Below are 15,265 nucleotides of genomic sequence, written 5' to 3'. Positions count from 1 at the left end.
AGCAGCAACATGGGCCTCAGTCCACCTTTGCAGAACATTACATGATCACCAGGGACTCTGCCTCTGATGCCATCTTTGGCTCCACAGTACTGTCATCTGTAACTAACCTGATGCCGAAGTCCCAGCCCTCCCGGGGGGGCACTGATCAGGAGTCACCTAGAGTGGAGCACCTATGGGGACACGACTCAAAGAAGAAGCTGTTACTCACCTTGTACAGTAACAATGGTTCTTCGAGATGTGTCCCCCTATGGGTGTACCACTACCCGCCCTTCTCCCCTCGACTTCTGAGTTCCCACTAATTCTGCAGCAGCGAAGGAACTGAGAATGGTTAGCCAACATGTGCTGGCTAGCCTCATGGTGCAGCATGAGGAGAGACTGCACACGTTTGGGCTGAACGGACACTGCTACCAAAGTTCTCCGATGAGCGGTGCAGGGATGCAGACACACGTACAGTGGAGCACCCGTAAGGAGACACACATCTCGAAGAACCGTCATTACTGCACAAGGTGAGTAACTTCTTTTTGGTCACTCATTTAGATTTTGCTGAAGAAAAGAAGTAGTTTACAAAACCATTTTTCATGATTTAATTTCAATAAAAAGTTTTATTTTGCTTTTGATGCAGGAGGTATTGTTAATTCAAACACGTTAGCATGCATTAGCACAGTGCTGATCAGAAGATGAAAATGGCAAGTTTTATTTCTTTGTCCAAGCTGAATTAAGTGCAAAATGTGAACTTCAGCAAAAACTGTAAAGTAAATTTCTTTTAAAATGTACTTCTAATACTCCTAAAGTTACAACACAGTTGAAGATATTTTTGAATTAGTTTTAGATTGACAAGTGTCCCTCTTTAAATTTAAGATGTTCTGTATTTTTAACAACTCACTCTGAAAACACAGCAATTAAAGAGTTTATGTGCTTTAAATTTCAGGTATTCCAAGGCAACTCTAATTATGGGGACGTAGTACGTAATAATTTTATCCCTCCTATAGTGGCCCGATATGTGCGGATCATTCCACAGACCTGGCATCAAAGAATAGCATTGAAAGTGGAGCTGATTGGTTGTCGAATAATGCAAGGTAAGTGGCAAGCAATACTTCCAGGAGCCCAGTGAAGCAATGGAATCCCAAAACCCCTACAGCTCAGTTGTTTTCCCTTTTCCTTTTGCAGCTAACAACTCATTTATTTACCCAATGTGGCAAAGGCCAAGTCAAAGCACAGGTGTAGCGGTTGGAAAAGAAGACAGAACCATCACCGAACCCATCCCGTCAGAAGAAACTAGCCTAGGTAACACTAGAACAGTACAGTCTCTCTAAAATGTGCCATCTTTTTGAGATGTATACTTCCTGTTCTAACAGCCATCTTTACTTTGCCAGATCAAACTGTTCCCATCTCATCAATGTTCTTTAATGGTTATCTGCAAATGTGAGGGTGAGGGGAGACCTCTTTGCTTCTTTGTGAAGGATAAAGAGAACTTGAAATCCTTAATTTTTTTAAACCTTTATTTATATATATAATATATATATATATATACATATACATATACATAAATCAGGTATTACCTTCCCTATTTTGTCTCCTTTGACAGACTCAGAAAAGTAGATTGATATCTTGCTCAGACCTTTGAAGGGACAGTGATGTTGATTTTTTTTCTTTTAAACAAATAACTTTTCTTCCAAATGTTTTTCAAGTGTTTGAATTTAATAGATGTTAACAAAAACAAACCCTAAACTCTTAAATAGTCTGAATAAAAATCCTTTCCTCTTTCAGTTAATTAGGTTTTACTTCTTTGGTTTGTGTGATGTCCTAAATCTACCAGTTTTCTACTTGTCCCTAGAGTCTTTGAGGAAAAGTTGAGTAGACAAGATCTGAATTTCTAATTTAAAAGAAAAATTTAAAAAGTGCAAAAAACACTTTAAAACAATTTTCAGGTTGTCTTTTATCTTTGTGAATCAGAGAGAAGTGACATGGGCATATATTCTTTTTCGTTTGCAGGTCGCTCTTAATTTTGACCTGCACTGTTTTGAAACATGGGACTGACTCTGTTTTTTGGAATAAAATAAAACCCACTTGTTCTTACAATAGTGGTTTTGCAGAGGATGACCTGCTAGAGACCTTAGGATCCTTGGGTTTCCAGAGGCTGGCGCGCGCGCACGCATGCACACACACGCACGCACACACACACACACACACACACACACACCCATTGCTGAAAAGTCAGGTTAGTGCTGTACAAAAAGATATATCCAAACTAAATAATCATAAATTAGGTCAGTGACTCAAAAGACCAACCAGAGCAATACACCTTACCTTCCCCTAACTATGAATAGAAGTCTGAGTGGGTGCTTGGAATTCAGTAAGATTAATATGAATACATTGTAACTGAAAAGCACTTTTGGTGCTATTCTAATAAACCCAAAGGTTGACTGAGATAGAATCATAGACTTTAAGGTCAGAAGGGACCCTTATGATCATCTAATCTGACCTCCTGCACAACACAGGCCACAGAATCTCACCCACCCTCTCCTGTATCAAACCCGTGTCTGAGCCATTGAAGTCCTCAAATCATGGTTTAAAGACTTCAAGATGCAGAGAATCTTCCAGCAAATGACCCATGCCCCATGCTGCCGAGGAAGGCGAAAACCCCCCCAAGGCCTCTGCCAATCTGCTATGGTGGAAAATTCCTTGCCAACCCCAAATATGGCGATCAGCTAAACCCTGAGCATGTGAGCAAGACTCACCAGCCAGACACCCAGGAAAGAATTCTCTGTAATAACTCAGATCCCATCCCATCACAAGCCATTGGGCATATTTACCGCTAATGGTCAAACACCAATTAATTGCCAAAATTAGACTATCCCATCATACCATCCCCTCCATAAACTTATCAAGCTTAGTCTTGAAGCCAGATATGTCTTTTGCCCCCACTGCTCCCCTTGGAAGGCTGTTCCAGAACTTCACTCCTCTGGTTAGAAACCTTCGTCTAATTTCAAGTCTAAACTTCCTGATGGTCAGTTTATATCCATTTGTTCTTGTGTCCAAATTGGTACTGAGCTTAAATAATTCCTCCCCCTCCCTGGTATTTATCCCTCTGATATATTTATAGAGAGCAATATATCTCCCCTCAGCCTTCTTTTGGTTAGGCTAAACAAGCCAAGCTCTTTGAGTCTCCTTTCATAAGACAGGTTTTCCATTCCTCAGATCATGCTAGTAGCCCTTCTATGTACTGGTTCCAGTTTGAATTCATCCTTCTTAAACAAGGGAGACCAGAACTGCACACACTATTCCAGATGAGGTTTCACCAGTGCCTTGTATAACGGTGCTAACACCTCTTGATCTCTACTGGAAATACCTCGCCTGATGCATCCCAAGACCGCATTAGCTTTTTTAACGACCATATCACATTGGCGGCTCATAGTCATCCTGTGATCAACCAATACTCCAAGGTCCTTCTCCTCCTCTGTTACTTCCAACTGATGCGTCCCCAGCTTATAACAATAATTCTTGTTATTAAGAGGCCCTGTGGGAAAAAATAGTATGAGATCGTGTAAGTAAAGGCTTATACCATAATGCATAGACATAAGGGTGACAAATTAAAATTGCACAGGAAACCTTAATTTTGGCATTTCCTAACATTTGCGTGCTTAATTTTGTAACCTTAATATTCTTATTAGATTTGTGTGTGTAATTTCAAAGTTTTTTCAAAAAGCAAACTGAAAAAATTCTCTCGTGCTGTCTTGTTGATACCACATGGTTTATCAGCAGGGTTGGAACCTTTAGTTCCACTGCACAGGCCTCTGCCACTGACTCTAATGAAGTAACTGATACCAGTGGGCTCAGACAAGCACTTTGCCAGTGGATTTCAAAGATATTTAATGACAACAGAGAATGGAGAGACTCGGGACTCTTCTTCAACCTTTCCCTGACCTGTCTTTTCCCCACCCCTGGCTCCTTGTCATGGTCCTATTCTCTTTGCCTACCCAGCTCCAGTCTCTACTTTACAGGTTTTTCATCCCTGTCTCCTGGCCCAGTCAGTTCTAGTTTCCCCCTCCAGGCTCCTCCTCCAGTCTGTTTCTCTCCCCTCGCCCTAAGACTGGTTCCCAGTCCTGGTCTCCCTCCCTGAGTTCATTCTATATCAGTCCCATCTCCCCCACAGTTACAAGCAATTGACAATAGGGTCTTTATAATGGGAAGTGTCAGGCAACCTTAATAGGTGGTTCAACCAGCCCAGACTATAAGAAGAAAGAATTTACCTTTGGAAGGATGTATACAGGTATTGAGCAACACAGAGACCTAGAGAAAATGGGTTTAGTTCTTTTGGAATCAATACAACTGCACCTATTTACATCAAATCTAAATTTGGCCCACAGTCTCCTGCAGTATTGTGCCTTCACTTTCTCACGCACTCTTGAATTAAGATTTTTATCATATATTCATTTTCAGGGTATTTTCCTAAAACAAAATGTATCTAGCTCTGGAAAACTGTGCCCTTGTTAACTTTGTTAAATTTTTTTTTTTTCCCTGCAGGGTTAAAACTTACAGCTATAGTTGTCCCGGTCTTAGTAGGGCTGTGTCTGTTCCTGCTCTCTGGGATTTGTATCTGTGCAGCCATACGAAAGTAAGATTTTATTTTTCATCATATAAATTAAAACAACTGTAGTGGCATAAATCAGGGGTTTTCAATCTTTTTCTTTCTGAACCACCCCCCCCACTCTAGCCCCCCACAATGCTATAAAAATTTTATGGCTCAGCTATGCCACAACTGTTTTTCTGCATATAAAAGCCAGGGCCAGCGTCAATGAGTAGCAAGCAGGGCCCATGCCATAGGCGGCCCTGTGAAGCTAATGGCTTGTCTACACAGCGCTGTAACTTTCTCGCTCAGGGGTATGAAAAAACTCCCCCCTGAGCTCAGCAAGTTACAGCGCTATAAAGTGCCAGTGTAGACAGTGCACCAGCGCTGGGAGCTGTGCTCCTCGTGGAGGTGGGGTTTTTAGAGCACTGGGAGAGCTCTCTGCCGTGACTACACAAACCATGTTAAAGCGCTGCCGCAGTAGATATATTTAACATTGCCAGTGTAGACTAGCCAAATACAGAGGTGATGTAAAGTAGCACCCCTTACGCTAGCTCAGATTCCGATATAATTGGTTAATCTGCCTCAGACCTATCTACCCCCATTTACTGACTAATAACTGAGTCTAGGCTGGTGTAACTTGCACACCTAGGAACCAAAAGAAAGTAGAGTGGAAGCTATTTTACCCCCCTCTTGGTGGTATTGCTACATTCATCTCTGCTGGTTCCTTGATGTGTAACTCAGTGGGCCAAATTCAGAGCTGCCGTGTAAGAGGGTGTATAAAACACGTGTTGGGAAGTAAAGCTCGGCAGCTGTCACACACGTTGAGAAGGCTGGAAAAAGGTAAATTTCACTTGCTTAGACACCCCCTACTCTTCCATTAATTTGAGCTCTGCCCAGTGGATACAAATGTTCCTGTCAGCAGATGGAGTTTGGGGCTGGAGACAAAGTTCCCTTTGACATCACCTCCCTATGAAAAGGGCTTGCATCTCCTCAGGATCCAGCACCTAATCTAGGGTTTCTAACAACTGTGCAAAGAATTCAGGATAGCAATCCTAACACAACCAGGAAGATAACATCTGAGCTGGCATACAGGGACATGAACTGCTAAGAGGTCACCATTTCCCAGCTCAAATAGCTGGGGGGAAACAAATGTAACAAGATTAGCATTCATGTCCCCTACTGTAATAAGTGCTGTTACCCAGAAACTAAGGGGGGATGATTTTCCTCACCTGGTAAACATGATGGTTCTCTCCACTGAAGCTAAGGCATGAAGGTGAAGTGCTGTGACGGACAAAACCTTACAAACATATTCCTGTCTTACAGGAGAGAGACAAAAGGAGGTGCTTATGGTTCATCTGCTGCACAAAAGCCAGGTTAGTGGAGAATCATGCTCTTTCCTTTCTGTCGGTTGGTGGGAAGGATCAAACAACTGAACATCAATTGCATCATTTTCCTTTCATTTTAATTCACAGTATCACAAAAGGGGTTAGGGAAAATGATACCACTACTAGTGCCACCTGAAAACAGCAGCCATTGCATGGCTTCCACAACAGAAATGCAATTAGCAAGTGAAAGAGAGACTTTGGGTCACAAACTTTGAGAGTGTTCCTACTGGAAAAGACACCTACCCTCCAGCAAATTGTCCCTTTCCTTTCTCTCTTCTGCAGCACATGGGGTTAGCCTCTCCCTAAGGAGGCCAAGACATGGTTTTAATGTGGCTTTCTCTCTCTAACTCCTAAAAAAGCCCAGTAATACTGAATTGTGCTTCATTCATCATATCTGAAGAGAACATTGTCTGGGGGATTTTGCTTTTGGAAGATGTCTGCAAAAAACCCTTTTGAAGTAACGTCTTTTGTGTCTCAGTTGATTAGCCTGTCCAGGGTGGGTTTCATTTAGGGTAGGAAATCTGAGTTCAGCTGCTATTTAGTTTCTCTCTAGTGGAGCACTCTCCTCCCCTGCCAATTAGATGGTGAAACATCCATCTGAAACAGAAGAAAGCAAAAGAAATTCACTTTCCCTCCACTTGTCTCTAAAGCAATCTTGAAACAGACCAACACAGAATACTCCTCTCTCAATAGGTGCCAAAGGATAATACTTATCCCATGATGGGAGAGGGCCCGAGAGACCAGTCTCCAGCCTAAGCCTGAATATCTATACTGCAAGTTCATAACCCCGATGCCCAGGCCTCGGTCAGCTGCGGGTGTTTTACTGCAGCATAGACAGACCTTAAATGTTCAGGTGGACCCTGCTGCCATGCACTAAAATTTCCCTAGCACGCTTTAATTTACTCCTGTTTCGAAATAGTGTAATTCAAAGCGTACTAGTTAGTGCACAGTAGCAGGATCCACACGGACACGGAGTGCACAGCAGGCTAGTGCAGGGTAGATTTACACCCCAGCTTGCCGTGAACTAAGTGTTCATGTGGACAAGCCCTTAATGTTTTCTGTGTTCATTTATTTCTTCTAGGTTGTTGGAAACAGATCAAGCAGCCCTTTGTCAGACATCAGTCAACGGAATTTACCATCAGCTATAATAATGAAAAGGAGACTCCGCAAAAGCTGGATCTAGTCACAAGTGACATGGCAGGTAACAGTTACATCTTTTGAGACCCATTCGCTTTCTTCTGGATGTATAGTACATAATGGCGAGAGGGGCAGGCAAATCCGAGCAAAACTCTGGGTGCATCAAGAGTAAACATGTGAGGCAGGACCCAGGAATTAATGTGCCTACCCTTGGGCATTGAACTAGTGAAATGAGAGAATATATTGGAAAAACGTACAGGAGATTTCTTAATTCTCCTTAGTTTTGAAATTAAAACTTCCCTCCGCGATGTGGAGAGAGATTTGTTATCTCCTTGTGAAACAGAAATAGTTTAAGTGATAGACCTGACTAGAATAGGCTAGACTGCCATTGCTGATTGGGATTTTCTGTTTCTTTAGTCACGTTTGTATTTAATGTCTTTATTTCTTCACAAAAGTTGAGTGACCTGAATAAAGTTTGTCCAACAGTTTGAGCTGTGGCCTAATGCCCAGCTAGAGATCATATTGAGACCTCTGTTCATGTCACTTAGTGCCTGAACCGCTGTGGAAGTCAGGCCCCCTGAAGTCAACCGAGTTAAGTAAAACAATGATGTTTTAATCTGCTGTGTTAGCTTAGCTGCAACTCATTGTTTGGACAGAGCAAATTCCAGCCATCAGGCCCTGTTTGTATCCCAAAGGGATACTTCATTCCTTTTCTAAGCACCTCTTGTCCCTGCCTGTGTTGTCTCTGTCTGGAAAGGTTAGTGAGCCCAGCCATTTTATGGGATCAGTCAGCACTGCATGGATCTTCCCTGCAAGACTAGCATCCCAAAATTCCAGCTTGCCTTTGATATCAGTTGGCAGAGAAATGCAGTGAAGACCAAATAAAATAAACTGTGACTAGGGTTTAATTTGAATTCTGTATGACACTAACATGGATGTATTGGTGCTTGCTGTAACAAGATCCTTCTGAATAAATAATGTTATGATGGTCTATTTAAAAAAAAAAAAGAAGTTTATTATATGAGGGGTGAGTAAATATTACTTGTGGTTATGTGAGATGATACCCTGCATGGATCCACGCTTTTTGCCTGATGGCCACTACTTTACAGAGAGTTCCAAGCGCTCATGCCATGGGTTGAAAATTTCTAAATTCTGGGGATTTATACAGGCAGTGTTTGAGGTCTGGTATTTTATGAATACTTGCCTTAAAAGCAAATGGTAAAGCTGAAAAAAGTGAGTTAAGCCCAGGAATGTGTGCTGAAGGCACCTCAGTAACCAGGTCGTGCAGGGGATTCGCCTTAGAAATTTTTTATTTTATTTTTTTTTAATCATAGAATCATAGAATATCAGGGTTGGAAGGGACCTCAGGAGGTCATCTAGTCCAATCCACAACTAAATCATCCCAGCCAGGGCTTTGTCAAGCCTGACTTTAAAAACCTCTAAGGAAGGAGAGTCCACCACCTCCCTAGGTAACCCATTCCAGTGTTTCACCACTCTCTGAGTGAAAAAGGCTTTCCTAATATCCAACCTAAATAAATCCCTAATATAATTCTTCGCTGTCAAATTCTCTAGTACTTACTAGTCCCTAAAGAAATCCCAGAATGGATCTGAATACTTTATCACAACATATTAGGAGTTCCATGGAACTAAAGGTGGGAGTAGCGTCAGAGAACGATTTGTTGTTTATTTAGTACACCAGTAGTCTCAGCACTGTACAGATAAAGACAAGACCTTCTCTGTCCCAAAGAGTTTACAGTGTAGTTTGAGATGCAGAACAAGAAGTGCCGGAGAATTTCCCCAGGGGACGTAGGGCTGAATTCAGCTCATGTCGGAGATGAAGTTCAAAGTCAAAACAAAAACTGAATTGAACTCCCTAAGGACTACACCAAAACGTGGCAGTCTCTATCAGTGCTGTGTAACAGAGCTGTGCAGGTCAGTTCATCTGCAAAGAGAAGGGGACAGATTTTAGTTTCTTAGTTTCAGGCTAGTGAAAATGTTGCAATTTTCTCTTACTTTACCAACAAAAAAAACAAAAAAAAGTAATTTTCACCAAGCTAATCCTTTGGCTGGGGCGTTCTTGGATTGGAGTTGCAAGCACCCCTGTTGACACTGCAGTCCTCTGATCTTACCTCTGGCTCCTCCATGGCTCATTTGCTGGTTCTGATCCTCTTCCTGCTATCTTCCCAGATCTAGGTGACCTGTCCAGTAATCGCCTTCCTTGCTGTTCCCACTCTTCCCTCACCTCCAGCTCCAAGCCGATATCACACATTACACACTTCCCTTAACCTGTTGGACTCCAACACCTTCCTTCTTGGTTGTTGTCCCATTCAGCTTTCTCCTTCCACTTGCCATTTGACTGTCTTAAGATTCCTTGTTAGTAATGCAGGAACTGGGGGTGGGGGAGGAGGTTAACCATCCTTTAGGCATCACAGAGAACTTCTCACATGTGAAAAAAATTCATATCAGCTTCATGCAAGATCCCTTGCCAGACTTATGAAGAAGCCCATATTCTGCTGACACTGAACTTTTATCCTCGCTCTAGAACCATAACTACCTCAGATGATGAACAGTCACATAAAAAAGAATCTGGGCACATCAAAAAAGGCAGGCTAAATAAACAGGGTTTTTTTTTAAAGTGCTTGTACACAAATGCAAGTCTAAATATAAGATGGGGTGAACTAGCCTTGTGATAAAAAAGGGAGATTGATATAATAGGACCAATCCTATTCAATTTATTCATAAATGATCTGGAGAAGGGGTAAAAGTGAGGTGGCAAAGTTTTTGCAGATGATAAACTACTACAGATAGTTAAGACAAAGATCTCACAAAACTAAGTGATGGGGGCAAAAATGGCAAAATGAAATTAATGTGGATAAATGTAAAGTAATGCATTGGTGACAAATAATGATTCCTTCACTGAATGAAGGAGGTTGACACAAACTGAGTTTTCTTACATTCGGAATGAGAATTCCTACCAATATAGTAGCTGGGTCTCTTAACGTTTTTAAACTCTGCCTCCTGTTACATTATATATGGTGAAATCAAAGAAACCAATAGTCTGTCTATATTTTTGAGCTTTTAATGCTTCTTTCTAGATTATCAGCAGCCTCTCATGATCGGAACTGGGATGGTAACAAGAAAAGGATCCACATTCAGACCAATGGACACAGAGGATGAGGAGAAGAAAGATAGTTCAATGATCGAGAACCACTATCACTGCCCGAACAGAGCTAGCCGTCACGAATATGCGTTGCCCTTGACCAACCAGGAGCCTGAATATGCCACCCCTATTATAGAGAGGCATCTAGGAAGAGAGAACAATTTTTCCTCTGAGAATGACTACAATGTACCTGTAATTTCTTCTGCTCATAAACATTCCCTTTCTGCTGGCAGTTTCAGTAATGCGGGTAGGACCGATGTCAGGAATGGGGACTATCAAACACCGCAGAGTCTAATCAACTATGATAAACCTAAAGTTAACAGTGTTTTGACCTCAGTGGGCTACTGTACTGACTATCAGAAGCCGCAAACTAATTCACTGGTGAATGAGGGTTATTCAACACCTAGAGACTGCCTAAAACCAATAAACCAGACAGCAATGACAGCACTCTTGTGACTTGCTGAGTTGAGAGATTTGCTGCTCTAGTGAACAGTGTTACTATGTAGCTACTGGAATGTATGTATTCTAGTTTAAAAGAATTCCACTCCGGCAGCTAGAAGACAAACTCAGCCTGTGTACATAATATTGCAGTTCTGTTGTGTTCTGACACTTGAAGGCCAGAGTACACTGATAATCACTGACTATAGCAAGAGAAAATTATCAGTGAAGACTCTACATTCTGTAACTGATTTGTAATATGTGCAATTTGTACATAGTTTTTATTTAAGAAAAATAACTGAGTTTCCTTTCGTCTGTTTTGTTCTATGTATTTAAATAGTAGGAGACACAGCTGTTGCAGAAGTTCTTGTACAAAAAATCTTATGCTCATCTGAACTTTATTTTATCTTCTGTTGTGTTAGCAGTCTTAAACTGTATTCTCCTATGGCTGTGGTGGTTCATGTCCTTTCCCAGGATAGCTGGAAATAAGGCATTTTAATAGTTTTATTCTTGAAGAGCGGAAGAAATAAAACTACTTGAAGCATAAATGTGCACAAGAGGGTGGATGAGCAATTCATTGTGATACTCAAATCAGACTTAGCAGCTACTTTTTTAGAAGCAGTCTTTACATGCTTGAATTTAATTTGATACTAGGATGCAAGATGAGTCTATCCATGTTATTGTTTATTTTAAAGACAAGTGGAAAAGATTGAAGCCAGTCTTGGTTCAAGCAGAGTGTTTTTCATTGTGGTGATCACTGGAACGTCATCTTTTTTGGAATATACAAAAGCTACATCTGTGAATCTGGCTTTTCAAGAAGTGAATTAGAACAATTTACAGGCAGTGTAAGTTTTAAACTTTTCATTGAACTCTTGGGTTATTTTTCTTTTCAGTTTAGAGTTTTGCCCCTTCGGAAGTATTTGCAGACCAGGCAGTGCAAAGTGTATGTGGTTTGCTATGGCATTTTACATTGTTGGAGATCACATCAGCAAAGTTGTTTTCAGATAGTTTCTTTTTGCTGGGAAGGTCATCCTGGATTCTTGTTTGGGCACGATACTTGCAATGCATTGTGCATTGGGACCATTCACCCACCTGGCACCTCCCTGAAATTAACGGGGCTCCGGGTGGAGGCAGGAGCTTTCCTTTGCTGTTCTCCCTGCAACACTGGGGCCTTGTTTTGTACTCAAAAACGTACTGTAAAATGTCAAGAAGCCCTACTCTTGTTGGGAGGAAGAACAATCATGTATTGAAGGCACAGAGCTGAGAACCAGCAAGTTGATCGCAGTTCTGTTAACAGATGTGTGGCCTTGGGCAAATCACTTAGCTTCTCAGGATCTTTAGTTTCCCCATCCATAAAATGGAAATGATATTGACCAGCCTCAAAGGGCAGTAGTGAGGGCTAAATTAATTCTTTGTTAAGCGCTTTGAGATCCTTGGTGGAAGGTGCTATAAAAGTACAAAGTATTATTATTATTTTATTTAAGAACATGCCCTACCTGGTCGTAAAACAAGCTCTTACTAGTTTTCCTGTGCTTGTTTCACTGTGCATGTGCTGTGGACTGTAATGGTGCAATGACCTTCTGCTGGTGCTGAACTAAATGGTGGAGAGTGTATGTTGGTGTCTCTCCTGTGTGGAAAAACCAGTGTAACTATGTAGCCTTCTCATGTTGCTGTCAGTGCAATTTCTGTGAAATGTATGAAACACTTCAAGTCCTGAAGTAAAACTGCAGCAGCCTATTTGCTACACCACATTGGGTGATATTGTTTACTTTTGTTGTTTACATACATGTGTAAATAAAAGACACCAACCTTTGCAACTCTATCAGGCAGGACTGGAGTCTAGCTCTGTTTTATCATCACTTCACACCCCCGCTGTTGCATATCCCGAGGGAGGAGAAATTTGACAAACACCCAGAAATAGGTGTTCCTTACCATGTGCAAAAGTAACAGTTGTGCTGCTAATGTGACTATAAAGGCCTTGCTAAAAAAAATATATATATATCATCACTCCACCTCATTTAGTCTCTTTGACCCGTAACTTTTGGGGCAGGGGAAGAGAGCCGAGGAAGAAATTAAGACTAAACTCCATGCTGGATTTATATAATGAGTAAGGGATGAAGATACCCTCCTCATGAGCATGATACCAATACTCCACCCACCCAATTAGTCCGACTTGTTACTCCGCAAACAAGCAAAGGCTTGTACACTCTCCCACTTACGTCGCTCAAGGGGGTGAATAAGCACCTTGAGTGATTTAAGTTACACCGACGTAAGCGCCTGGTATGGGCAGCGCTATGTTGGTGGGAGAGCCTCTCAGGGAGGTGGTTTTATTATCCTGACGGGAGATCTGTCTCCCATTGGTAGGGCCCTACCAATTTCACAGCTGTGGAAAATGTGTCACAGACCGTGAAATAAGATCTCTCTGAAATCAGCCAGGCTGGGGAGGGATGGGACTGATCCTTCCCCACGGCTGTTGGAGGGAGATCAGACCCACCTCCACAGGCAGCACAGGAGTGAGGGTGTATCATCCGTGCTTCTGTGCTGCAGCAGCCCAGCCCTTGGCTCTGGGGATCCACCCCCCGCGGCTCTTCTTGGAGCTCAGGGGGCCAGGGCTGGGGGCTGCTGCTGCTCCTTACCCCAACCCCCCATGCACACACCCAATGGCTCTGGCTGGGGGTCACCAGGGCTCGGGGCTTCCAGCCCCAGCAGCTCCTGCCCAGCTTGAGGCTGCCCTACCCCGCATGGCTCCTGCCTGGGCGCTCAAGCTCCGGGGCTTCTGCTCCCCCCCCCACCCCCCATTGCACGTGGCTCCTGCCGGGGTTCAGGGCATCCAAGCTCAGGGCTTCAGCCCCCGCAGCACCTGCTGGGGCTCAGAGCTTCTACCCTGTGTCTGCTGCCAGGGCTGGGTCACCCATTTTTCAATTTGGGGCCCCTGGGTCCATGCGTTAATCCACCATTGGCCTTGACTAGCAGCTAGGTGCCCCCAGTTGGGGAGCTCCCAGCAGCACTGGGGAGATCGGGCCGGCCTCTGGGAGTTGTCCGTCCCCCCCCCCCCCCCCCAGCTGCAGGAAACTCTGGGAACACTTCAGTCAGGAAACACTTCAGCTGCTGGGCTCTGAAGGCAGCACTGACGTGCATATGGCAATCCTGCAACCCCCCTACAAAAGCTGTGGAACCCCCTGTCCCCTTTTGGATCCGGACCTGGATCCAATTTTAAGACCTGTGGCCATGAAATTGACCAACATGAACTGTGAATTTGGTAGGTCTCCACCCACTGGCATAGAAGCGCTGCAGCTTCTAGTATAGACTGACCCAAGGTCATCAAAGCTACGCCCAGGCTGTCAGGAAGAGGCATTGAGAGAGCGTATCAATGTCAGGCTATTAAGCGACCGATGACATGGCTCGTACTATACTAATAATCTTGGCATGCCTCGGCCAATTGATTCCTCCGTCTGCAAAGTCCTGTCTGAATATCACTGTGCAGTTCATGTTAGCACCTGCTTATTTATCCTCTTGCTAGCACCCAAACATGCCTCAACACACAGCCTGATTAATCCCAATGAAATGTTTAGGTTTTTTAATAGTCACAGGAAAGTGCTTTAAAAAATTCCCCAAATATTTTCAGTTGCCTTCCCCCACATTTTAGTGACTTGACCCTGGAGGAGTGAGTGCCATGTGGCGGGATAAGGCCGGGCTCCCAGGATTTTTGCCACCAAACCTTCTAATTTTTTTTTAAATGGGCCACATGCCGCCCAATCTGCACTGCAGCTTCTCAGTCACTACTTCCCAGGTGCAGTTCTGGGCACTGAGCGGGGACAGACTATAAAGCCACATGTATGCTATGCATTTGGTACCCAAAGACCATTGCACTTTCTACATCATGGAATGCTGTGTTAAGTGCCCTGCCAAGAGGCCCCAAGCCTAGTGGGGGCGTATTTGGTGGCTCGTTATGGGAGAAGGCAAAAAAGACCGCACAGGCCAGGTCCAACAAGCTGGCCAACCCCCACAGGACTTCTGGGGTAAGCTTGAGATCTCACAGGACTTGGAGCCATAAGATCTCATGGAACTTGGCACAAGATTTGGAGCCATGATAAGATACATCCTCAGGGCCACTTCCTGTTTGCTGGCTTCTGGCCGCCCACCAGCCCAGATGGGACCGCAGGGGGGCAGCCTCCCTGGGCTCTGCCTGCTGCTGCTGCTGCAGTTGGGCCAGCAGCTCTGCAAGCCAGCAGGACCATGCCTATATCGCTTTCCCTTGCAGTGACTCGCTTTCATGGTGCCCCATGCTCAGGCCAGGTCCCAAGTCAAGGTAAGGGCTGCCTCAGCCTACCCTGTGGGGCTCGGGGTGCTAGGGCAGTGAGGGTTAGGAATTCCTAGGGAAGACAGGGCTGAGCTCCATGGCCCAGGCAGAGCCCTAGTGGGAAATCCTGACTGCCTCGGGCTGTGGGCCATGCCCATAAGGGACTGTTTGCTGCCCTGTGGGACTTGAATTAATTGCAGCAGCAACTGTTGGTTGTGAGCTTGGTTGGCCTAACCCTAGCCAAATGCTCCCCAAGGAGCAAACTCAAGTGCACC

General features: G+C 43.8%; 1 protein-coding gene across 2 annotated transcripts in view; it reads left to right on the top strand.

The window, feature by feature from the left end:
* DCBLD1 (discoidin, CUB and LCCL domain containing 1) overlaps nucleotides 1–12,512 on the top strand; it is a 70,837-nt gene extending 58,325 nt beyond the window's left edge. For both annotated transcript variants that reach the window (XM_039530713.1, XM_039530712.1), the window contains exons 10-15: nucleotides 929–1,076; nucleotides 1,168–1,284; nucleotides 4,525–4,615; nucleotides 5,894–5,943; nucleotides 7,037–7,156; nucleotides 10,188–12,512. In XM_039530713.1, coding sequence (XP_039386647.1) covers nucleotides 929–1,076; nucleotides 1,168–1,284; nucleotides 4,525–4,615; nucleotides 5,894–5,943; nucleotides 7,037–7,156; nucleotides 10,188–10,708 — 1,047 coding nt within the window. In that variant the 3' untranslated portion in view covers nucleotides 10,709–12,512. The remainder of the gene's footprint in view (nucleotides 1–928; nucleotides 1,077–1,167; nucleotides 1,285–4,524; nucleotides 4,616–5,893; nucleotides 5,944–7,036; nucleotides 7,157–10,187) is intronic.
* Nucleotides 12,513–15,265: the final 2,753 nt, after the last annotated feature.

Source organism: Mauremys reevesii, linkage group 3, assembly GCF_016161935.1.
Source record: "Mauremys reevesii isolate NIE-2019 linkage group 3, ASM1616193v1, whole genome shotgun sequence".
Lineage (NCBI taxonomy): Eukaryota > Metazoa > Chordata > Testudines > Geoemydidae > Mauremys > Mauremys reevesii.
Note: the sequence above shows the minus strand (reverse complement) of the source record. Positions and strands in the feature narration are given on the sequence as shown.